The sequence below is a fragment of the Neltuma alba genome, unplaced genomic scaffold, assembly GCF_004799145.2.
Source record: "Neltuma alba isolate B1F8T4 unplaced genomic scaffold, ASM479914v2 tig00010614_pilon, whole genome shotgun sequence".
Lineage (NCBI taxonomy): Eukaryota > Viridiplantae > Streptophyta > Magnoliopsida > Fabales > Fabaceae > Neltuma > Neltuma alba.
The window spans coordinates 593,163-616,674 of record NW_021635471.1 but is presented as its reverse complement, the minus strand read 5'-3'; the positions used below and the strand labels follow the sequence as shown (position 1 = coordinate 616,674).

At 38.3% G+C, this 23,512-nt stretch overlaps 6 protein-coding genes across 6 annotated transcripts; 2 read left to right on the top strand and 4 right to left on the bottom strand.

The window, feature by feature from the left end:
• Nucleotides 1–937: 937 nt before the first annotated feature.
• LOC114757637 (uncharacterized) lies at nucleotides 938–3,518 on the top strand. Its single transcript, XM_028946722.1, has 3 exons — nucleotides 938–1,464; nucleotides 1,560–1,728; nucleotides 1,824–3,518. Exons 1-3 carry the CDS (start codon nucleotides 1,106–1,108, stop codon nucleotides 3,516–3,518), a joined length of 2,223 nt encoding a protein of 740 aa, XP_028802555.1. The 5' UTR covers nucleotides 938–1,105.
• An 826-nt stretch (nucleotides 3,519–4,344) lies between these two features.
• Nucleotides 4,345–5,108, bottom strand: LOC114757595 (uncharacterized). Its single transcript, XM_028946673.1, has 3 exons — nucleotides 4,968–5,108; nucleotides 4,778–4,881; nucleotides 4,345–4,691 (listed from the first exon to the last, which is right to left on the bottom strand). Exons 1-3 carry the CDS (start codon nucleotides 5,052–5,054, stop codon nucleotides 4,475–4,477), a joined length of 408 nt encoding a protein of 135 aa, XP_028802506.1. The 5' UTR covers nucleotides 5,055–5,108; the 3' UTR covers nucleotides 4,345–4,474.
• Nucleotides 5,109–5,268: 160 nt separating this feature from the next.
• LOC114757593 (uncharacterized) lies at nucleotides 5,269–6,081 on the bottom strand. The gene is made up of 3 exons (XM_028946672.1): nucleotides 5,759–6,081; nucleotides 5,519–5,600; nucleotides 5,269–5,421 (listed from the first exon to the last, which is right to left on the bottom strand). Exons 1-3 carry the CDS (start codon nucleotides 5,998–6,000, stop codon nucleotides 5,296–5,298), a joined length of 450 nt encoding a protein of 149 aa, XP_028802505.1. The 5' UTR covers nucleotides 6,001–6,081; the 3' UTR covers nucleotides 5,269–5,295.
• A 3,519-nt stretch (nucleotides 6,082–9,600) lies between these two features.
• LOC114757591 (uncharacterized Rho GTPase-activating protein At5g61530) lies at nucleotides 9,601–14,965 on the top strand. Its single transcript, XM_028946671.1, has 10 exons — nucleotides 9,601–9,723; nucleotides 10,312–10,424; nucleotides 10,514–10,776; nucleotides 11,439–11,501; nucleotides 11,589–11,607; nucleotides 11,755–11,853; nucleotides 11,938–12,015; nucleotides 12,103–12,347; nucleotides 13,366–13,525; nucleotides 14,301–14,965. The coding sequence occupies exons 2-10, from the start codon at nucleotides 10,364–10,366 to the stop codon at nucleotides 14,444–14,446; spliced, it is 1,134 nt and encodes a 377-aa protein (XP_028802504.1). The 5' UTR covers nucleotides 9,601–9,723; nucleotides 10,312–10,363; the 3' UTR covers nucleotides 14,447–14,965.
• A 905-nt stretch (nucleotides 14,966–15,870) lies between these two features.
• LOC114757636 (transcription factor DUO1-like) lies at nucleotides 15,871–17,528 on the bottom strand. Its single transcript, XM_028946721.1, has 3 exons — nucleotides 17,287–17,528; nucleotides 16,371–16,626; nucleotides 15,871–16,275 (listed from the first exon to the last, which is right to left on the bottom strand). The coding sequence occupies exons 1-3, from the start codon at nucleotides 17,526–17,528 to the stop codon at nucleotides 15,871–15,873; spliced, it is 903 nt and encodes a 300-aa protein (XP_028802554.1).
• A 1,673-nt stretch (nucleotides 17,529–19,201) lies between these two features.
• LOC114757635 (hexose carrier protein HEX6-like) lies at nucleotides 19,202–21,876 on the bottom strand. The gene is given in 5 exon segments (XM_028946719.1): nucleotides 19,202–19,386; nucleotides 19,389–19,406; nucleotides 19,409–20,276; nucleotides 21,006–21,328; nucleotides 21,747–21,876. Coding segments are annotated over 5 exon segments (1,524 nt in total).
• Between the last annotated feature and the right edge of the window lie 1,636 nt (nucleotides 21,877–23,512).

Below are 23,512 nucleotides of genomic sequence, written 5' to 3'. Positions count from 1 at the left end.
AAAAAAAATCTTTAGTATGAATAATTACTTTTTACATGGGATTAGGCAAATCCATAAAAGTAAGATTAGGAAATACCACTTTTCTTATGACATTCTTTAATACCACATACACGGGTTTATCTAATTATACGTAACAAGCAACCTCTTATACTAAACATTCTTTTAATAGACTTTATCAATCCCTCCCAATTCATATCATTAATTTTTAATACTTCGTACCAATTATAAAGGGAAAAAAAGCTATCATACACTTATTAAAATTTGTTAAAATTAATTTATTATGTTTGAAAATTGATCCCACTTTCCACTTATGCCATTAATTAATGCTCGTTATTTTCATCTTTTCAATTTTTTTTTGGGAAAATGACAGATAAAGAAGGCTGAAATAATAAAATGCCAGAATGGGAAGCTAAGCAAATGTATTACCAGATAGGGAAGTGTTGCCTGATTTGGGATTATGCAAATGTTGCACAATTACGAAACAGCCCCTCATATGCAAACCGAAAAAGTGACCGGTGGAAGTGTGCAAGTTGTGGCGGGAGCTAGAGGAAAAAGTTGGGAGGGACCACGAACGTGGGAGCATGAACGCGCGAAGCAACAACTAAACGACGGAAGCGAGGTTAGTATCCAGTGACTATATTGTTCGCCTGTGTCTTTTGTCCCTCTCCTTTATGCGCCGGTTGATTTTCCTCTTCCCGTTGGATGGCAACGTCGTCGATGTGGGGATGGTTTTGAGGTGGAGAGGGTGGCGAAGCATGGAGACGGCGTGGGTATATAGAAAGTGTGGGGGGAAGGACGGTGATCAGAGGGTGAATGCACGGGGAAGGAAAAACACTGAGGGAGAGGGTTTGATGGCGTCACAAGTGGGTTAGAGTGATTAGTGTCAGATAAATGGACAATGTTGGAGGGAGATTCGAATAATGGAGTGGATTGATTCTGAGAAAATGAAGCATTAGTGTGGACAGGAAAGAAATGATTGTTTTGTTGCAAATTATAAGCATGAATGTGTCAAACCCTAAGTTGGTCGTGTAAGTTGATGATGATGGTATTAAGTCATATAATCATTCGACTTCTGTTATGTTATCAGTGCAGGTAATGAAGATAAATGAATTTCGAAGCTGGGTCATCTTGTGGGAAGGAGCTGTTCTGTTATTTTCATGTGGGGGGGAAATTTGTGACAAATGGTGAAGGTGAAGTGAGATATAATGGAGGTGGCGTGAGGTTAAGAAGCATTAAGGATGGGCTGACACTTGATGAATTGAGGCTAATGATATCTGAGTGGATTGGTGGCGATGGAAGAAATTATGACATTAAGTACACAGTGGCCTTTGATGAGAAGACATTGATTGACCTTCATGACAATGCTGAAATGTATAACCTCTTTCAATACAATGGGAACAGCGGTCATGTGTATGTGGCCGAAAAAAGACAAGTGGGTCCCCAACCAAGGGACAATGTAGAAATGTAAGTGGAAGTTTGTCCTAACTATTTGTTGTCATTTATGAATTTCTTCTTGTCATTTGTGTTAACGAGTCTTGTCATTATGAATGCGAATGCAGAACAGAGAGATTCATGGGCATGTCACAGCAAACGGAACTGGATGCGTCTCCCATTAGTTTGTGTTGTGATTATGGCTGGCTCAGTGAAGAAAATGCTCGTGAATGTGACAATGATGAAATAAGTGGGCCCCTAATGTGGATAAATCTATCGGAGCTGAAGATACGGATGGTAGTGAGATGGTTCATGCGGAATGGAGGGGACTTTTAACAGGAGTGGGCCAACGTTTTCCTAGTGTAGATGTATTTCGGGTGTCTGTATACAAGTTTGCACTTGCAAACAAGTTTGTGGCCAAGTATATGAGGAATAGCAAGGAATTCATGTCGATAAGGTGTAAAGTTGAGGGTTGTCCATGGAAGCTATGTGCAAATCATGTGGGGAAGAGTTGTGATGTGCTACGAGTGACGACATTTATAAACCGGCATGTTCATTCTGCCCAAGATAGCTTGGACGTGATGCATAGTGGAAGAGCTAGTTTGAACTCATCAATAATAATTGATGAGATGAGGGATCATGCAGACAAGCGCACTTCTGAGATAAGGAAGAGGTTGAAACGAGAGTATGGGATTGATCTAACATATAAACAGGCTTATAGAGCAAGAGAGAAGTCACTGGAAGACATATATGGCAGGCCTGAACAATCATACATGCTCATACCATGGCTATGCGAAAGGATAAAGGAAACAGATGAAAAATCAGTGGCTGAATGGACTGCTATTGGGAACCGGTTTGAGCGTGTTTTCATTGCCTACGGGGCATGCATTGAGGGTTTCTTGGGTGGCGCGAGGCATATTATGTATGTTGATGGAACTCACTTAAGCGGACCATACAAGGGGACAATGTTGTCAGCTTCAGCTTATGATGCAGATAACGAGCTGCTGCCATTTGCAATTGCAATTGTGAAGGGAGAAACACTAGATGACTGGACGTGGTTTTTCTATATGATAAAAAAAATCCTGGGTTCTGTGGAAGTAACGATTGTATCAGATCGACACAATGCTATCATCGGAGGAGTGGCATCAATCTTTGGGGGTCAAAGGCATGCCTTTTGTTATAGACACATCAAGGAGAATTTTAGTTCAGAAGTTATGAAAATGAATAAGGGGCAAACAAGGACAAATGGCCGATCAAAGGAGGATGCACTATATTTATTGGATAAAATTGCATACGCAAGGACGGATGAGAAATTTGAGGCAGCAATGGATGACATGAGATCCTTTTCTCCAAGGCTATTTGATTGGCTTATTCATCATGGGGATGTAGATAGGTGGGCTAAAAGTAGGTTCCCATATAAAAGATGGGACAATATTACAACCAATATAGCAGAATCATTCAATGCATGGATGGTGAATGAGAGAAAGCATACTGTACCCCAATTGATCTATGAGCACCGAGATAAAGTTGCAAGAAAGCTGCATGCCTCCTATGTGGGTATGACCAAATGGAAGAATTGCGTTGGTCCAAATATAGAGAGTAAGGTGCTGGATATGGTGGCTGGGTCTGACCATATGTATGCTGAAAATTATGGTGGGGGAAGAGTGAAGGTGACAACATCACGTGGAGACCATCGGGTTGATCTTGGACTACACCAATGCAGTTGCAGATCTTGGCAAATGACGGGGATCCCTTGTTCCCATGCTTGTGCTGCCATCAAGATTGTGCACGGCAATGTTTATGATTATATTGATAATTGCTATAAAAAGTCATCACAAGAAAAGATCTATGCTCGCAGTATGATTCCTGTGGTAACAACAGACATGCCTCACCCAAATGACTACTATAGAATAGAAAATGTCAGTGAGCAAGTTTTCTTGCTACCTCCCATGACATCCCGACCACCAGGAAGGCCAAAAGTAAACAGGGATGAATCACAGTTCCAGAACAAACGGATATACCACTGTGGAAGATGCCACCAGCCTGGACACACAAGGAGGAATTGCAGAAATCCTAACCCATCATGAAGTTTCGAGTACAGTGGGGATGGGTCATTTTTTGGTGTACATAGTTGTATGCTCCGCCCTTGTCAACTTTTTTGGGACTGGGGTTGTAGTTAGGAGCTAGGTGGAGACATTTTTTTGTAAGTAAGCTGATAGAAATTTCAGTGATAACGGAGCATTAAGTGTGGCTAGTATCTTAATGTCCACTTGTTGAATACATGAAAGGAAGTTACTGTTATGGGGATGTTAGCTTTTGTTAATGGCGCATTACTTGTTGTCATTTTTAAATTTGTTCTGGTCATTGGCAGTGATGCTATCAGCATAAGCTGACAGCCGTGTTGAACTGATGTTGTAAAATCAGACCAGGTGATCCTTGTCATTATCGCTGTCATATTCGCTTCACTTCGTGTCATTTTTAAATTTGTTCTGGTCATTGGCAGTGATGCTATCAGCATAAGCTGACAGCCGTGTTGAACTGATGTTGTAAAATCAGACCAGGTGATCCTTGTCATTATCGTTGTCATATTCGCTTCACTTCGTGTCATTTTTAAATTTGTTCTGGTCATTGGCAGTGATGCTATCAGCATAAGCTGACAGCCGTGTTGAACTGATGTTGTAAAATCAGACTAGGTGATCCTTGTCATTATCGCTGTCATGTTCGCTTCACTTCGTGTCATTTTCTGTTGGATACCAATAGGATATATTGAAGTAAAATTTAGTGACCTGAACAAAAAATGAAAACCAATAACACATGTCCAATGGGGTTGTTGTCATCATCTGTTTTTGTGTGGTTAAAACCAGATTCATTCATGTCACTGGGGAATAAATTGGCATCATGGTTCTCAACTATCATACATTTATGGACACCAATCTCTGTTAACCATAACAATACACAGTAAATTTTTGGTCAGCCTACAATGCACATTACATACAGCAATCTAACAGAGGACAAGTGAATTATGACCCTAACATCGAGACACCTAAGACCGACGCCTTTTCTTGGACTTTGTGCTCTTGGTTGGTTGTGGTCGTCGAATAAGGGCCAATGCCTCGTCACGTTTTTCATTCTGTTCATGATTGACCAACCACCATGTCAGGTCACGACGAAAGCCAGCAACTTCTTCCTCTGTGTAGGTAAGGGTCACACCAGGTTCCCATCTTCTCAGCCACATCATGCAGTGCACCCCACAATCCCTCCTGTGGACGCAACAATATCAGCACAGTTAGTTAACACATCTGACATGTGCATTTACCCCACAGAAATCGAATTTGACAAAACTGACAGGTTATTCTGCTGGGGAACTTCTGCAAATATCATGGGAGACATTGGCTTTTTCCCAACCAATCCTGGCTTGACCAAGTCCAGTATAATATTGAGCCTCTTCCTCTGCAACAACATTCAGGACCAACATAGAAAGTTTAATGATTTTCCAAGTTCAAAAACTAGGGTAAAGATAATGAGTTTTTTCTTACACAATCATCCACAGCCATTTCCACTGGGTCTTTGATGACAACCTTCTTCTTCTGCTTTCTGTCCTTGGTTCCGAAATGGTTCCTCATGGAGTCTATTACGTGGAAATCCAATGTGCTAGGCTGAATGGCAACGCAAAACCAGTGTTGGCCAACAAGAGCAGACCAATTATGAAATCACATTCAGCTAAGTTGTAGCCAAGGAACTCAGGAAGAAAGAGCTTCTTATATTTTTGGGCTTTCCAGGTTGGATCATGTGCCATCATGTTCTGCATGACATGAAATTGTTAATCCATTAACAGAGAACAAGTCATTTCCAATTCAATTGCTGTCATTGGTATTTGCATTTGGAATTATGCAACCTCACCATGAAATCAACATCGAAAATGTGCCTCTTCCCTGGCCCCAACTCTGCCTTCATGTCCTCCATCACTGCCTTGCACACCAAATTAAGCACCTACAGAACACAAGTGAAAACGTCATTCTGGTACAATAATCTCACCAAACATTATCAAACATAATCGTGGGTGCAGGGACAGAGCATTCTAAAATACCCTGTTATTTACTCTGTTCACTCCACCCAGGGAAAACAGCTGTTGTCGGTCTATATCTTCATCAAACATTTTGATGACAGTCCTGCAAACATTGTCAGATGTCAGTGACAGAAAGTATGGTGTTGGGGACATCAATACTTGTCATTCCCATGTATGTTATTGTCATTTTCAATCCTATTGCTGTCATTTTCAGGGCACACTGTCATTTAAAAACAAAACACTAGCTACGGATATACTTACATATTCCCCTCTTCCTCTCCCTTGGGTCTACGGGATATTAAAGTGAAAAAGATGTCCCTTTCCTCCTTTGGCCTCTTCGTCCTCGGAGCTGCCTTGAATTCTATCCACGGAGATTTAATTGTGGAACTCTTTGCCCTTGTTGACCTCCTAAGGTCAATCGATTTTTCAGGCCCTCCTTCCTCCCCACTGTCACTGCTCACCCATTCTCGATCCAACAGCAAAGGAACATTGGTAGGGGTCATTGTCAGTACATGTGTAGCTTCCTCACCCTCATCATCTGAATCCCGAACCTCCTTATCATCATCTTCGGCCTCCTCAACCACATAATCATGACTGACTTCCATGTCATCATGGTCATCTTCCTCCTCATCAACCACATGACCTCCTTCCCTGTCATCATGGTCATCTTCCTCCTCATCCTCATCGTCGTCGTCATCACCTCCATGACCATCACGGTCACCCTCTTCTTCCACCTCCTCAACCATGTAATCATCACTGACTTCCCTGTCATGAAGGTCATGTTGTTCTTCATCCTCATCCTCATCCTCATCCTTCTCATCATCTCCTTTGCTGGTTTCATCCTCATCAAGTTCCTCATCTGCACTTCCCGCTGCAACCTCTCTTGCAATCTCCTCCACCACTCGGTCAACATCATCAGCTTCTTCAGCATCGTTACCAGCTGCATCACCAACTGTTTCAACCCCTTCTTTAGCAGTGGCATTCTCATTCCCCATCCCCTTAACTTTGGCGTTCAATCCAATCTGCAGTTTGAGTAGCTCATCATCAAGAGCCTTCATTAACGTCCTCTGGCTTTCTTCAAGCTTCTTCACAAAACGAGCCCTCAACTCCTTCAATGCCTGCATACACAGTAAATGAAGATATCAAAAAAATTGTTCACTGTTATCAAATGCCAGTATCTCACTGGTCATTTCTAAATAAAGTCTTGTCATCTCAAGTATCAACCTTGCTAATAGACTGACTTAAACTCAGGTCACGTATATTTTCTAAGTTCCCACATACCGGATCTAAAGACTGCAAAATTGGACTGTCCTCATGTCCTGCTGAGTATACCTCGCTGCCACTGCTTCCATGCAATATTCCCATGCTGCTGCCTCTCTCTTTCTCCACCCTCTCCTTTATCTTCTCCTCGGTCCAATATTCAATGGCGCTTGTTGAACCCCGGTCAACAGACAATCCCAGCGGGAAACGCTCAACAAAATACAGCTGCAAAACCAAATAAAGATAGGTCACACTTCTGCAACAATAACAAAAGACAAAAATATAGTGAACCATAAGAAAAATATTGACTTACCAGCAGCAAATAAAGACACCCTCCAACATTGCAGGTTCCTTTCTTCTTCTTCTTTGTCATCTTCACAAAGTCTCCCATTTCCTTCCACAGGTTCTTGATTATGTACGTTGACCAATCATATTTCCAAACCCATTCATCGTGTGACGCATCACTTTCAACAAACGTATATGTACAGTTGTGCTTGACCCAGGACATAGAAAAGCTCCAACTGTATAAAGCATAAATAGGAACTCAAAATTGTCGCTTTCTTCCCCAGATAATATCCTCTTCAGTATCTGGGTAAATGGAACCTTCCAATAAGTGTCCTTCAACCTCTTGTATTCCGGGTCATCCTCACTAACATCAGATTTCACTTCCTCCCCACTGTCAGGTACACCTAGAAACTCATGCGCATCTTTTGCCTCAATTGCCTGCCCTTGCCCTCTAATGGTCAAAAAATGCGTTGGTGGGTCATAGCATCTCAACAATGACACAAGTAGATCACGTGGAAGTTGCTTCACATTCACATTAAGCAAGTTCCCAAATCCCATCCTCTGAACTTTCTGCCTCAACCGCCTGTTCTTCTTCACATATTCAGCCAATGATAGAAATCCGGGCAATGAGCACCGGGTGTACAAGGGAACATCATACTTCTTCTTCTCACCTTTCTGTGGCTTCGTTTTCCTTGCCCTCTCATTATACCTATCTTTCTCTTCTTCACTCAGGGCCCTCCATGCCTTCCCCACTTCAATTTTTTCTTCTCTTGCGTTTTTACACTTCTCACCTCGTTTTGCCATATACTCCCTTCTGAACAACACAAGCCCACTATGGACTCCTTTGCTTGTGGACCCTTCCCCTTCTTCCAACACCATCTCGTATAGTTCTGCAAAGTCATCAAGGTACCATCATTAAATCATAATTTTAATACATATACTACACATCTAGTTCTTTCCAGATTCGTTATGGTCATTTCCAATTAATTCATTGTCATTTACAATATGGCCATTACAGAGTGACAGTAAGGATGCTGGTATGAATATGGTCGTTTCCAGTTAACTTATTGTCATTACCAATATGCCCATTACAGACTAACAGTTAGGTCATTACTATGAATATGGTCATTTCCACTTAATTCATTGTCATTACCAACATGGCCATTACAGTCTGACAGTAAGGTCATTACTATAAATATGGTCATTTCAAGTTCCTTCATAGTCATTTACCAGTTTGGTATTGTCATTTCCAGTTTATTCATATAATCTTTCCACTCATTCAGACAGTAAGGTCATTACTATGAATATGGTCATTTTAGGTTCGATCATAGTCATTTACCAGTATGTTATTGTCATTTCCAGTTGTTCATATAATTTTTCCAGTCAATCAGACAATTTTCCTACTGATTTCAAAACCCATTTTTCCAGTTCTCAACTACGTTATTAAAAACAGAATAGCTTGCCACAGCGACTCAGCATAAACCCTTAATCGCCATTCCTGTCATTCACAAACTTCATCGCGTCATATCTAAATATTGCCCAATCATTGCTTCCCAGACTCACCCAGAAACGTCGACCACAGCACGAAACTTAAATGCCTGAACTTACCTCACTGAAATGCTGTTGATGCTTGTTAACTGCAATGGTGAATCACCGTGCGCCAACCTTCGTCTTTCCACACAATCAGTCAGACGCGACCACGTTCGCCCTTCGAACAGCACGCCCTTCCACTTCCAACTCCTCTGCTCTCTTACGCACACACTATTTCGGGGTCCTCAACTGTCCAGCTTGCCGGCGTTTTTAGGGCAACAATGGGGATGGTGGAAGCAAGAAACCGGGAAGCACGACGGTCAGTGCACGAGTGTTCGCGCGCGCCTTCTCTCTCTCCGCTTTCAAACGCTGACTGACAGGGGCTGTTTCGTAATTGTGCAACATTTGCATAATCCCAAATCAGGCAACACTTCCCTATCTGGTAATACATTTGGTTAGCTTCCCATTCTGGCATTTTATTATTTCAGCCTTCTTTATCTGTCATTTTCCCTTTTTTTTTTCATATGAAAACTTGATCATTTATTTATTAAGTGAGTCAAGCCTACTCTTAAAATTCTGTAATATGAAACATAATTAAAAAAGAAAAAAAGACATCATAAACCTTTAAAATTTTCTCTTATAATTATCTTTCTACCTTGAATTAAAATTTATAAAATAGTTAATAAAGTTATATTTTTTCATTAAAAAAAAAAGCTACTGGTATTTAGGTTACCGAGGTTTGTATTTTACGACTCCATGGGGCAGGCCATGGCTAAGTGAAAAAACAAAAGAAGCACCGTTATAAGCAGTTGGAAGCATCCAGAAGAGCAAGGCACGGCACGCGTCGTGCACGTGAACTAGGTTCGTGGTTGGCGCTTACTGGGGCAACCAGAGTACCCGCCCGGCGACGCCTTCACTGACCGCTTCTAAGTTCTCTACTGTATGAGCTCTCTTCTTTTGAATATTGCAACTTCTATCGCTTTCTCTCACTCTCTCTCCTCAAGATTTTTTTTTTTTTAATTTACTCGAGTGAATCTCTCTCATATCGTAACGACTTTTGGGTTTTATTTGTCATCGTCTCTTTCTCTAGAGACATAAAAAGCAGCTGCGAAGATCTCTGTTGCTGGGTCTCAAGTCAGCTTTTACCGAAGGTATTTGTGATTTGATTCTTTCCAACTGTCTGGGAAGTTTAGGGTTTTTGAATCGGCTTCCTGATCGTTATCTTGGCCTTTTTTTTTCCCCTTGAAGAATCAAGCAAGCGAAAAGTGGTCTTGTTTTTCGTTTTCGTTGATTGTGTTGTTGGGTGGAAAAGCGCGTCAAGATTGTTTTTTGAACGGTACCAGAGGAGCCCTGATGTCTACTGTAGTTCAATCGATTTTAGCGGAGGCACAGTGTTGTCTTGATTACTTTTGTATCTATCATCTTCCCTGTTATCAAACTGCTTGAGAAGGGATTTTGGTATTCAAGTTTAAAACTTTTGTGGTTAAGTCCTTTTCACTATATACTTTCTGCTCCTTATGATCTTGCTAGATGGGATAGGGAAGATGTTGACTATCTTGGATAGAATGAATTCATATGAATTGATGAGCTTCTTGTTGACAATCATCGTTGTGTAGTATATTGTGAAAGAATAAATAATCAGACTGCTTTTAGTTTAAGTCAGTAAGAGCTTGTTATTGAGTTGATGACTACTTTCCCGTTTCCATTCACTTGTGTTTCATGGGTTTTATTCTCAACAGGATCGAATAATACTACTCGTTGAGGTTGATACTCGCCTTTGGTTCTGTTCAAATGCCTTCTGCCCTTTCACCTCAGTGGCAAGAGAAGGCCAGTGGTTTCTTTTCTTCCTCAGGTGTCTATGGCTGAATTTATTCCCTCTTTTTCATGTCCATTCTGTGGCGTCTGTTTCTTTGATTGTTCTCAAATGTAATTTTAATGCAGGGGTCAAATTTAAAGAGGCCAGGGAGTCAGCAGGAGCATTTGTGGGTGAGGTCACAAAGGATGCAAAGAGTAACGTTACTGATGTGGCAGAGCGAGTTGGTTCAGTGGTCAAAAGTCGATGGGCAATTCTTCAGCAGCCATCAACAAGACATGCTGTCCAGGACCGATTGATAACAGCTGCCGCTACAACTGGTACATTGTTAAGGAGAAGCTTGTCGGGGACAAAGGATAAGGTGGCAGTTGGGAAAACAAAAGTTGAAGAGGTAATATAGCTCAATAATTGGTTTATGTATTTTGATAATATATCATTATATTTCGTGCAGTAGTCATAATAACTTATGCTTGTTGATAGAACACATGATATCACGTGATACTCATTGACCAATTCAAACATTCCTTCTCTGAAATCTTCATTATTGAAACTGATAATCTGTTTCTGCTTGCTTGAATTAGTCTTGCTGTTGGGAAGATAAATGCTAGGCTAACGTACATATGCTTTTAATATTTTAGGGAAAAGTTTAGGCAAAGTATAACCCCCTGTCTAGCCTATAAAGGTCACGAGACAATTCAAATGGTTAGATTCTTTTCCAACTTCTGCATAACATGTTGAAATTGAACTCTGAATCTGGGAAGGGCGATTATGATAATTGATCATATTCACGTGGTGGGCTAAATTTAGGCTGACATTCTTGTTGTTGGCTTTATTTGAAGCTGTTCATGGATTTGGTTTTGGTTAAATGGAATGTTTGTTGAAAACCATCTATCCTTTTTTCTTTCCTCTCTTCTCTGTCATTCTCTCAATCCAGTAATTGCTGGTCCTACATGAATATTATCTCGGTAATTTTCCCAGCACTAAATTGGTGATTAGATTATTCTCTTTTCTACCTTTGTCTTATTTATTTGGCATCATGATCATGCATATTAGGTTGCAAAGAAAACAGCGCAGAAGAGCAAGACAATATTGACTGACATCGAGAGATGGCAGAAGGTAATTGACATTTAGCTGACCGTGCCATATATTTACTATTATGCATCAAATTTTTTTAAAAAAATTAATCTAAATTTTCTTTTGCAGGGAGTTGCAAGTACTGACGGTAAGTTTTTCCCATGTCTCATGGCTTTTCAATGACTAATTTGATTGTTTCTGTCAGCCATGTCTAGAACACTTTGTTATCATGCTGTATTTTAGATTATTTAATTGTTGACGGCCTGTATTATGGTACTTAATTATTTTTGCTCAGTATTTGGAGTTCCTATTGAGATTACTGTACAGAGGCATGAATCTAACCGACCTGTTCCTCAGATATTGGTCAAATGCGCAGATTATCTTATACTGTCAGGTAGGTAGTTTGAGAGTAAGGCTCTACAATAAATCAGCACTTTTGTTGTTGTTTCAATAATCTTTTTTCACTCATTCTTTGTAGGGTTAAACTCCCCCTATCTCTTTAAATCTGAAGGGGATAAAAAGGTTATTCAACAGTTGGTTTCCTTATATAACCAAGGTGCTGAAGTCATTCTGGTAGCCATTGTTTTTTATTGTAACTTTTACATATGGATGATGGAAATCTGCTGTTACCATTCTGTTACAGATTTAGCTGCATCAGTACCCGAAGGTACAAGCCCAGTTGATGTAGCAGCTCTTGTCAAATATTATCTTGCTAGCCTTCCTGAGCCCCTTACCACACTGGAGCTTTATAATGAGATAAAATGTGCTCGATCCAGTGTGCATTCCATGAGAAACATATTGAAGAAGCTCCCCAGTGTAAATTACATGACTCTAGAGTATGTAACTGCACTGCTCCTTCGTGTGAGCCAGAAGTCACTACTCAATAAGGCAGGAGACATCTCTCTCTCTCTCTCTCGCCCCCTTTCTCTGTGTTTGTCTTATTGTGGGATAAACAGTGGGTCTTACATGTGTTGGGATGTGCCCTTGACTATCTTGTTGGCGTTGCCCTGTGCATAGGAATCCCTGATGGGTAATGTCAGCGAATGGTATTCTATATTATTGTGAAATCCTGTTAATAGACTGAAAAAGAACATTTGTGAGATATTTCTTAACTAGCACCAAACTTATGTTTATTTTCTTCAGAGTATGAAGCGGATCACAATTTTCCGTTTCTGAAATACTGCTACTCTTCTGTTCTTATGTTGTTTTCTTCTTCTTTTAAAGTTTGTAATATTGTTTTCTTAATGTCTGCCAATGGTATTATCCTAGGAACACTACTCACTAAACACCACAGGTTCTGAGGAGACAATCCTATTTCAAAATAAACACATTAAATATCCTTGAAAGAATTTACCCTCTGCACTGGGCTAATTTTCCATCCAATGTGGACAGAAAAAAATTTTCCCATCCAACAGCAAACAGATATTGTACTTTGGGGGCTAGAGAATGTGGTGTATTTGGCAGGAGCAGGATGCCAGAATTTTGAGTAACTGATATATCTTCTGATCTTATTCAAAATAGTGTCATTTGCTAGCCTTGTCCTTTCTGTTAATGCTCTTCTTAAGTGTTTTGGCTTCTGATTTACGCAAGGATTGCAGTATATTTTTTCGTTTTATCCTTTTTGTCCTGCAGTTCTTCGAGAATTTCTTGTGGTTGGTTTCTCTAGCCTTTTCTTCAATGATCTCCAAACTTTCATCAGTCTAAAAGTGTGAAGGAAATAGAACTAGTTTCTTAGATGTATGATTTACTTACCATTTTGATAGTTAGCAGTCTTAGTTTCTCCCTGTAATATGATTATACGAATGGTTTATCATTTCTGGAGTGTTTGACATCCAGTAAATTCTCCCAGCTTTTAGATGCTAGTATCCATCTGATAAGCATGCTCATGACTGTTGACTTTATGCAGATGGATGCTCACAGCCTTGCTATGGAAATGGCACCTGTTATTATGTGGCAAAAGGGGTCGAATCCTGAATTGTATCGTCATTATTGGAATCAATTGTCCAAACGTCCTTCCAACAAGAGCTTGGATCCACCACCTGGTGCTTCCTGGGACATGCTTAATGGTAAGTCAGATGTTGCAAACAAAATCTCTAGAATCTAATTGAGTTGACTGAAATGTTACAATAGCCTATTTATGGTTATACCTATAAGGATTCCAGTTATATAATATGAAACCACCCCTGATGAATTCAGCCTTGGCATGTGATATTCATCTGAAACAGATAGTAAGTTTTATAATTGACAGTGCAACTGATGTATGGCTTGGCTTAAGGAGATGAGATATCAAAACTAGTCTTACATGTTTGAAGCAGATTAATGCTGGTTAGATGCATCGAGTCTTATTGCAAGCTACAGATATTAGGGAGGGGGGAATGCTTAGATTAATATATTCGTGATACTGTTGCGGGGTTTCATCTCAAGCTATGGGAATTTTCAGTGATCATAGAGATTAAATAATTCACGCATTTTTTCATGAACCAGTTTTTCTTTTTGCATGTTACTGAAAATGTTGTGTAAGCAAGCGAAATAAGTTTTTCTCTTTAACTAAAATATGAGTCAGATTTAATTATTTAATATTGCTTTCCTATTTGACTGGTTATACATAGGCTCTTCTTTCATCAGGCGGATAATTTAAAAATCTACATGAAGAAGTGTAATACTTGAATCATGTCGACTCTGAAAATTGCATTCTCATCTTATGTCACAAAGTTAATTTAACACTTAATTTCTTTGGTGCTTATATCAAAATGCCCTTTTCTTATGAAATATATGGTGTGTGGAATTAATTATAATTAGAGATGGCCTTTTTGTCATTTTATTTTAAATCTTGTGTTGCAGATGAGGGTGAGGGCATGGATGCATCCTCTCACATTCCTTTGGACGATGGCACTCCAGTTGACTTTGCTGCGATAGAGGTTGTTCAATACCTAATCGAACATCATAATGCAATTTTCACCGATGCGAATGAAACGGTGTGGAGATGAAAAACACTGACCCTCCTTCTGCACCGGATTCAATGATGTGAATATCATAGCCTCTTTTTTGTTTTCCCCCTCCTTCAACCTTGAAGTTCCTCCCCAAGCTGGTCAAGATCATCAAATTAGAAGCTATATTTTTGAAGTTGGATGAAGATCATCAGTCCGGGGAAGGATTTTGGATGCTGGTGTGGAGGTGAAGTGATGGAGTAATTCTGATTTTCTTAGTTCTCTTGTTTCCAGTCTGGAGTTTCATAGTCTTTTTTGTTTATAGTTGTGCAGGTTTTACTTAAGAAGGAATAAAAAGAAGGGATGTTACTACTTTTCATGTATGTCTTGCTTGAGAAATTGGAGAATTGCACTGATTATCCTGAACAATACATCACTTTGACGTGTTATCGTGGCTTTTTTTCTAGGATTGATAATGATATGTGATTATTGTTCATAGTCAATGAATAGATCGACTGATTTTAGCTGATAATAACGGTCTATTTGGTGCACGTTTTAATAAACATAGATTATCATTTATATCTTGTCTTGGATTTCCAGATTATTACCAGAAAGATGTGTATGTCCATACGATGCATGCGTTCCAAATAATGCGCATGCGATGTAATCTGAAGACCATAATTATTTGCATTGTTCATGGACTTATCATGATTTTATCAGAAAATTATATTATTCTGGGTAGAGAACTTGAAAACAAAGGTGTAAGAAAGTTATGTATTTATTTTTTTTAAATTTTTTGACATTTACAATGGCAACGAGGTATTGCTTAAAATAATCTCTTCATATTTTCGTTATAAACATTGGAACACATGCCTTATATATTTGGACATGCTACTTTGGTCTCTCACCATTGATTTAGGAATATAATTACAGTCTCAAACAAGCGAGTTCTTTGTTAATATTAAAACTTGTCACTTAATGGAGGCACAAATTAGAGGAATGATTTAAGTCACATCCTCACTAACATAACCTTTAAAACTGGAATCAAATGAAGGAACCTTAAGACGCCCAACTTATTGTGGGAGTTTTTTGGATTTACATTTTTCCTTTGAAACTTCATATTAATTCCCCCCCCCCCTGATTTCCTTCTTCACAACTTTTTATCTCAGGATCCGTACTTCTAGTGAGGGATTGTATTTTCTTCAAAAAGTTAAATTTTCTATAGCAAAAGATTTTTCTTTTTATATCATTGCAAAGAAGCAGAGAAATCGAGCTGAGAATGCAACAAAGAGGCTAGACACGAGAGACATGATATCGCTGAAATGATGGTTTATGCATCCAAGTTGCTAAATTCACGTTGTCCAAAACATGTCTATTAGTTGTCAAATCAGCAAGCTTATATTAGGCCATTTGCAGCACAACACGGCATTTTGGGCTGAACTTACACAAGGCATTGAAATTGGAGAGGGAGACAATTGAAGAGTTCATTTTTCTGACGAGTTAGGAAGGTCTTCAAAATAGTCAAATATGTCACTCGGGAAGTCCTCAAAGAAGCCATTTGATGGAATTGAACTCTGAGCAATTCCTCCCAATGCAAGACCTGGCTTCTTGTGCTGCTCGAAAATGTCAAGGAAGGCGGCATCAAACGGCTCCGGATCAAGCAGGCCATGGCAGACCAGGCCATCATCCACTTGGTGGTGGGAGTCATCATGAAGAAGTACCTGAGAAAAAGTGTACTCTGACGAAGAGTCAAATGATGGAACCATGTGAAATGGAGTGGCTTCCTCTGCTTTCACATTCTGAAACTTCAACTCCTTAGTGTCACCAACCATCAGAAACTTGTTTCCTGATGGGTTTTGCTCCACATGATTTGAACTGCATGAAGGAACCTGAAATTCACAATCTTACTTCTAAGTTAGAATCATATCATCATCAGAGAGGCTTAGATCTTCAACATGTATATGATTCTGCCTCAAATATATACCTCTTCAACTACTGGTTGTGGCTGATGAATAGATGTTGCTTTGTTCTTATTATTGTGTGGCTTTGATGATGATGATGATGATGGAGATGGTTTCTGCAACATTCTCTCCAACCTCTTTCTCCTACTGCTCCAGAAATTCTTCACATCATTGTCTGTTCTTCCTTCTAAGTAAGCCGCTATTTTCGCCCACTTGTTCCCAAACTGTGCCTGCAATTCTATCACCACTCTTTCTTCCTCCGCTGAAAACTTGCACCCTCTGAAATTCCAAACAAACACCGCCATAGATTCAGTCTAGCCCATGCATCTTAATCCCACTATTACTTTACAGAACCCAATGACTGAGATCTTCTATTTATGATTGGACTAATAAAATCCCACCACATGTGGTGAATTTGAACTCAGCACACACCACACAAACAAAAACACAAACATGCTATATAATCACTCTCTTAAAAGTCACACACACACACACACACACAAGATAGGACTGGGACATGTGATGATTAAATAACAAGTATATATCAACTTATAGTCTGCGTTTATATGGGTGACTGCAGATAGAATATCAGTTTGGTTTTAAAGTAGGGAGATGATGATTCACAGCACCATTGAAACGAATAGCTTAATCTAAACCAAAAATATATTTTCTCGCCTACCAGACACGTTTCACAGATACCACATAAGACTCACAAGCACGAACACTAAGAGATTCAAATATACGAGATAGGACATGATTAAAATAGAACTTTACTTCATAGTTCATTGCCACTATCTAAAGAAGAAGAAGAAGAAGAGGAAGTTTTCAGTATTATGAGAGACAGTAAGCACAAAGGCAACAACAACGTAGAACACTCGAAGGTTCATGTGCATGTGAGAACAAAGATACCACAAAAATGGTGTCTGTCTTCTTACGTACGTCTTCAAGTTGGGTCTAAGCTTGTTAACCCATCGGAGCCGGCAGGATTTTCCGGTCCGGGGAAGCAACCCTTTGGATCGAATGGAGCTCCAGTCCCTTGGACCGTTTTTCTTGACATGTTTCATCAGAATCTCATCTTCTTCAGCACTCCATGGTCCTTTCTTTATATATGTTCCTCCACCAAACTCTCTCTCCCCATCTTCTTCCTCTTCCGCAAATATTTCTGAGCCTCTCAGTTTCATCTACAAGACACAAGAAAACCCAAAGCTTCTTCCTTCTCTTTCTCAATAAGTGTCTCTCAGAAAGTGCCTTCTGTTTTGTTTCATGGGTGTATGTAACACTATGAAACGGTGCTCGCGATGATATGATCGTGTGTGTTATACGCTTTACAGAATCACGAAACACTTGCGTTTGTATTGGACCATTTTGAAAGAGTGGGACCCGTTAAATTCGTGCCTTTGGTAAATGCTAACGTGGCGGAATATTACGGGATTGTTGTTTTAGTCGGGATGCAGTTGATTGTTGCCCCCCACTATCAGTAGTGACGGTTTTGACGGTTAGTGGGAATATGACAACCCCGCCTTTTACTCTGTTCAAATTAATATGCCCTTTTCTTTTATCATTTTTTTAATAAATTCAAGATTTACTCTGAACTTAAAAGTTGACTGAAATATATATGTATAAATGTTCTAATTAATAAGATATATATACTACCCCCTGTCTTTAATATAAAACCTAGTTAACTAATTTGAAGAGATTAAAAAAATTAATGAAGTTAGTTATTTGTAATAGTAGTTCTTTTCTATAATACCCTTGCTAATCATGTGTATTACTTAAAATTATTATTTGATAGAACCTTTAACATGTGCAACTACAAAAGGACTGATTTTTTTTTTTAAAAAATAAAAGACAGGTAGATTGAAGTTTTATATTTAAGACTAAACTGAAATCAAATTAGTTCTTATATTAAGTACATGATAAGGTATATAAAGCGATTAGATAAATAATAATCCTTTTATTGACCCACAAGGAAAATGATAGACTAATATCGAGTGAATAAAATGGTGTGTGTGTATAAAGATCAAGTCCATATTTCATTACCTTGTCGTCACAAGGACTTTGTTCTTGTTAAACATTTAAAGATGAAATTTAATTTTCTCAAACTTTTCATTAAAACTTGTCGCTTATGTTTAAGGATTTAAGGTGTGTGACCTGAATATGCAAAAGGAACGGAGATAGTGAGAGGATGAAATTAGGATTAAATAATTTTAAATATTTGAAGACTTTGTCCATGGGTAATTTGCACGTATTTTTCATATACAGAGGTTTGCTCTAATTCTATCAAGTCTTTTGGACCCAAAAAATTAACTCCTCCGGTCCTTAATATAAGACCCATTTAATTAATTTGATTAGATTAAGGAAGTTAGGTAAGGGTAGTTAATATAAGAAAAGTGACACATTTTTCCTAAAACAATATAATATAATCTTTCTTAATACCCCTCTCCTTCTTCTATTTGATTATGGTTAAGGAGTATCCATAGGGGTAGGTAATTTAGAGAGAAAATTGAAAAATATGAGAATGAGTCTTATATTTAGGACCAAAACCAACTCAAGAATTGGGTCCTATATAAGGACGGAGGGAGTATTAAGTCTTTGAAAAAATATAGTTATATATTTTCTTTCACATAAGCTAAATCAAGTCATTAAAAAAATGTTAATTTTGACAGTTAGATTGGTTTGGTATGTAGCACTCATATATTATGATGACGTCGTATATAATTTTAAAAAATCGAAGAAGAAACTGTTGAGTAATTAATTATTAGAGAGACATGAAAGGCATTGTGAATGAAGGAGAAAACTTTCTTTCTTTCATTGTAACAGAAGAGCCAAAAAAAACTTGGATCCAGACTTTTCATCAGTGACCACTCTCTTGGTCGCTCTTCTCAATCCCTTCATCCATCATTCTCTTCCAAAACCAGTGTTCATGCCACACCGTCTGCATCTGTTCGATAGGCACATTCTTGGTCTCTGGCAGGAAATAGTACACAAATACACTCATCACCAGCACCCAACCCCCAAAGAAGAAGAAAATCCCAGATTGAAGTGGCAAAGCATGGCCAGAATGTCTGAGCAACAATGAAAGTGAAGAGGAAGCTCACTGCCACTGTGATGCTTTGCCCAGCAGATCGAATCTCCAATGGAAAAATCTCACTCGGTACTAACCACCCCAATGGCCCCCATGACCATCCAAATCCAGCAACATATATGCATATCATCACCAAAACCAAGTAAGCATACCCTTTGCTCAATCCTCCATTATCTTTTAGATAAGCTGCCATTATCCCTCCTACTATACTCTGAGATGCTAACATCTGAATGCCTCCTATGGCAAACAAGGTTCTCCGGCCAAATTTGTCAACAACAAGCATTGATATGAAGGTCGAGCCAGTGCCCACAATGCCAGTCATGGCAGCAGACAAGAGGGAAGCACTTACACCTAACCCTAGTGTTCTGAAAAGCAAAGGGGCGTAGAAGGCTATGACATTGATCCCTGTCACTTGCTGGAAAAACGGTATTGCTACTGCCATTACAAGTTGAGGTCTGTATTTTCGTTTCAGGATAAGCTTGAATGAGTGATCAGTGTTTTTTGATGTTGAACTTGCTTTGATGAGACCATCAAGCTCAGTTTGAACATCATCGGTTCCTCGAATTCGTTGAAGTATTAACTCTGCCTTTTGGTGATCTTTGCTGCGTTGGATTAGGCTATTGGGAGTTTCTGGGAGGAAAAGTGCACCTAGTGTGAGGATCAAGGCTGGCACTCCTGCCATGGCTAGTGAGATACGCCAACCCCATCCACCTTTGATCTTCTCTGTGCCATAGTTGATAAAATTAGCACACAAAGCTCCAATTCCAATGCTAAGTTGGAACCCGTTGTTGATTGCACCTCTTAGTCTTGATGGTGCCATTTCTGAGAGATACAGAGGAACTGACTGCAAATCAAACATTACAAGAATTTCTCAGCATGGGAAAATGGTCGGTGTTAGGTGGTAGCCAAATCTACTAAATCCTAAGAAAGCATGAGAACTAAAAATGACTCTTCACTGTGGTTGAGAATTGAGCAACTTTGTCATTTAAACTAAGCTGTTGAGGTTTTGTGGATGTGTAATTATCTCCTGGGAAGCATGGAGTTTGCTGCTACTTGAATTTTCTAAGTTAACATGATACATCAAAAGAAACAGTTTACTCTAATCTGAGCAGGAACTAGAAGAAATCAGTCACAAGGTATGGCATAGTAGAGGGAAATGAGGATGCAGAAAGTCTTAATGTAAACATGTGTCCCTCATATGCCCCAAAAAATTAAAATAAAAGGCGAGAATTTTATTTTATCTCCTTGAATTAAACCTGATTATTAAATTGGGTAAATGTAAAAATAATTTCTTACTGTATTTACTCTGTTATGGGTACTGGTCCTGCCATTGTCATTATATATGTTTTTTTTTGGGGGTGGGAATCTTGATCTTCCTCTTTAAAGGGTCGAGATTGCAATTTAGCATAGTAGTGTTTCTTCAAAAAGAAGCAGAAAAATCGAATTCGGGTTTAAATGAACTTAAAATGCAACAGTACTCATCCCTTTGGACCAAAAACAAATTACATTTCTAATTAAATAAGTAACACGAACCTACTTCATCAATCTTCACAATTTCGCAATAAAACCTTACCTGGTTTGCAAAGCCAACTCCAACACCAAGCAAAAGGCGACCAAGAATGAGCATATAGACGTTAAAAGCTGCACCACCAAAGGCTGCTCCAGCAAGAAACGCAGCACCTCCTGCAGTAATGGAAGGCTTTCTTCCAAAAGCTCTGGTGATATACGAAGCTATGAGGGAAGTAAGCAGCCCAGCCACATAGAGCGATGAAGTGAATGTTGTCAGTAGTTGACTGTCAAATATGCAGTAGTTGCTCACTTCTGTGTCCTCCTTCATCTTCTTGTATATCTCTGGGAAGAACTTCACCAGAAATGGCTCCATTGAAGTCACCCCACCTTCAGATTCATTCCTTTTAGTTCATCAAAGCAGCCATATATTGTGACATTGGTAACAGATTCATCAGTTTGACCTATTCACCCGGGGACTCACTAAGGTTAGGACAATTTCAGTGACAACTCACATTAGCACGAAGCCTTGAACCAACACTTGTGGAGGCTATGAGTTGAGTCTTTATTGGATTAACTTTTTTTTTTTAAAATATGTTCATGAAGGATTCAATACTATTAGGTCAGATATAAACAATATTATGTCTAATTAGGGGTGGCTCTCATAACTTGATTTTTTACACACGAGTCAAATATTGGACCATGTTTGAAGAGAACCGAACTCTTTTCATTCAAAATCACTGTTTGTCTTATCGGACCAACCTTTGTTGAAAAGATTTAAGGTTTCTATTTAAAGCAAGAAACTCACCTGATATGCCAATGTCATAGCCGAAGATGACACCTCCCATGGCAGCCATCATGCAAGATAAGACAACGAACAAGGTTATCTTGCCATTGTTGTGTTCACTTCCGTTTGTCACAGCAAAGCTCAGAGCCATCAGATGTTTTCCCTTGAGCTTAACAGAGTAAGTAGAAACTGAGGAAGATAGAGCAGTAGGCTAATGTCATAGAACAGCAGGATTAGTCTTTGCTGGATCTGAGGATAAGGTCATCACCATTTGGGTTGGAAATTAAACAATTTCTGACAGTATCCTGGTGGTTTGAATTTTCAATACAAGCAACGTTGTGTTTCGTTGACCTGAATGTTATTTTGTCTTTTTTTCCTCTAATAACGTAATTGGCTTACTTTTCAATACAAGATTTGATTGATTGATAAGAGTTCTGTTTGATGACTCAAATTCTACTACTGTATTACCAAATCTCTTTGATTCACTGAATATATGTATTTATTTCCTTGTTTATGGGATGAATTAAGGAAACGTGTATCGTATTATTTAATGATCAAGATATGTTTGAGTATTACTTTTGAAAATTAATTGACGATTTTTAAAAATTTATGCAGTTTATGGATAAGAGGGTGGGTCTGTACGTGCATCTTTCTTCATAATTTTTTGGAACAAATTACTCACTCTGCTCCTTTTTATATAAGAGTTTTTCAACCACTAAAAAATTTTGTTAAAATATGTTAAAAACTCATTAAATATGTAAAAAAATTTCATGATACATATATTCTAAAACTGTCACTTAATTATTTTATGAATTCATTTTCCCCATAGTTATACTTATTTCCAAAGCAAAGTATATTTTTGGAACAAAGATAATTGGTATTTGAGAAAATTCGTGCATGATCTTTTATTTAGGCCCAAAAAAACTTGCTGAGACTTCTAAAAAAGGATAGGAAGGTTAATGAATTTTGGATTCCGTATTAATATTCTACATCCATAAGAGATTACATTTCAATACTACCCTCTCTTGTCTTTAATATAAGAACTAATTTGACCTTCAATTTGGTTTTAAATATAAAACCCCAATTTACTTTGTTTCTTAGATTTATATATTTTTTAAAGATAGTCTTTATACCTTGGAGGCTATAGATGTGCTTAATAAAAATTAGATAATAATGGCCATTGTTTAATTAGATGATCGAATACTCAAATTAAATTGATCAAAGTTTCTACGTTTGCCGACCTATTAAAGAAGGTTATTGGAAAAAAATATATATACTGTACATTTTCTCTCATCTATTTTCTTTATTTTATTTACAGGGATAAAATTGAAAAAAATTATTAATTACCCTATAAATGATTTATATTTAAAAACAAAATTTTTCTCCTGCAACAGTGCGGTAAATTCTAGAAATAAATTTGGGCCTGTTTGTTTCTGTTTTTTTTTTCCTTGTCAAAAAAGTTTTGTAAGATTGTTTTTTAAAAAAAGTTTATGAAAAAAAAAACAAAACAATATGTTTAGATAATTGTTCTAAAAAATTATATTTGAAAATAAACATATTGAGATTAGATGATGAAACTTCAATGAGAACTCAAGTTGTTAAATGGAGAACAAGACATCGACTATAGAAGAAAGAATTTCCCAATAACCCCCAAAAAAAAAATAAAAAAAATGCAAAAAGAAAAGCTAAAAATTATTTTAGTTTTTGAAAATACTACCTGCAGTGCTTAATATTTTACTAATTAAAAATGGCAGGCATGATGAAATAATAATTCGTAAAATGTGCAG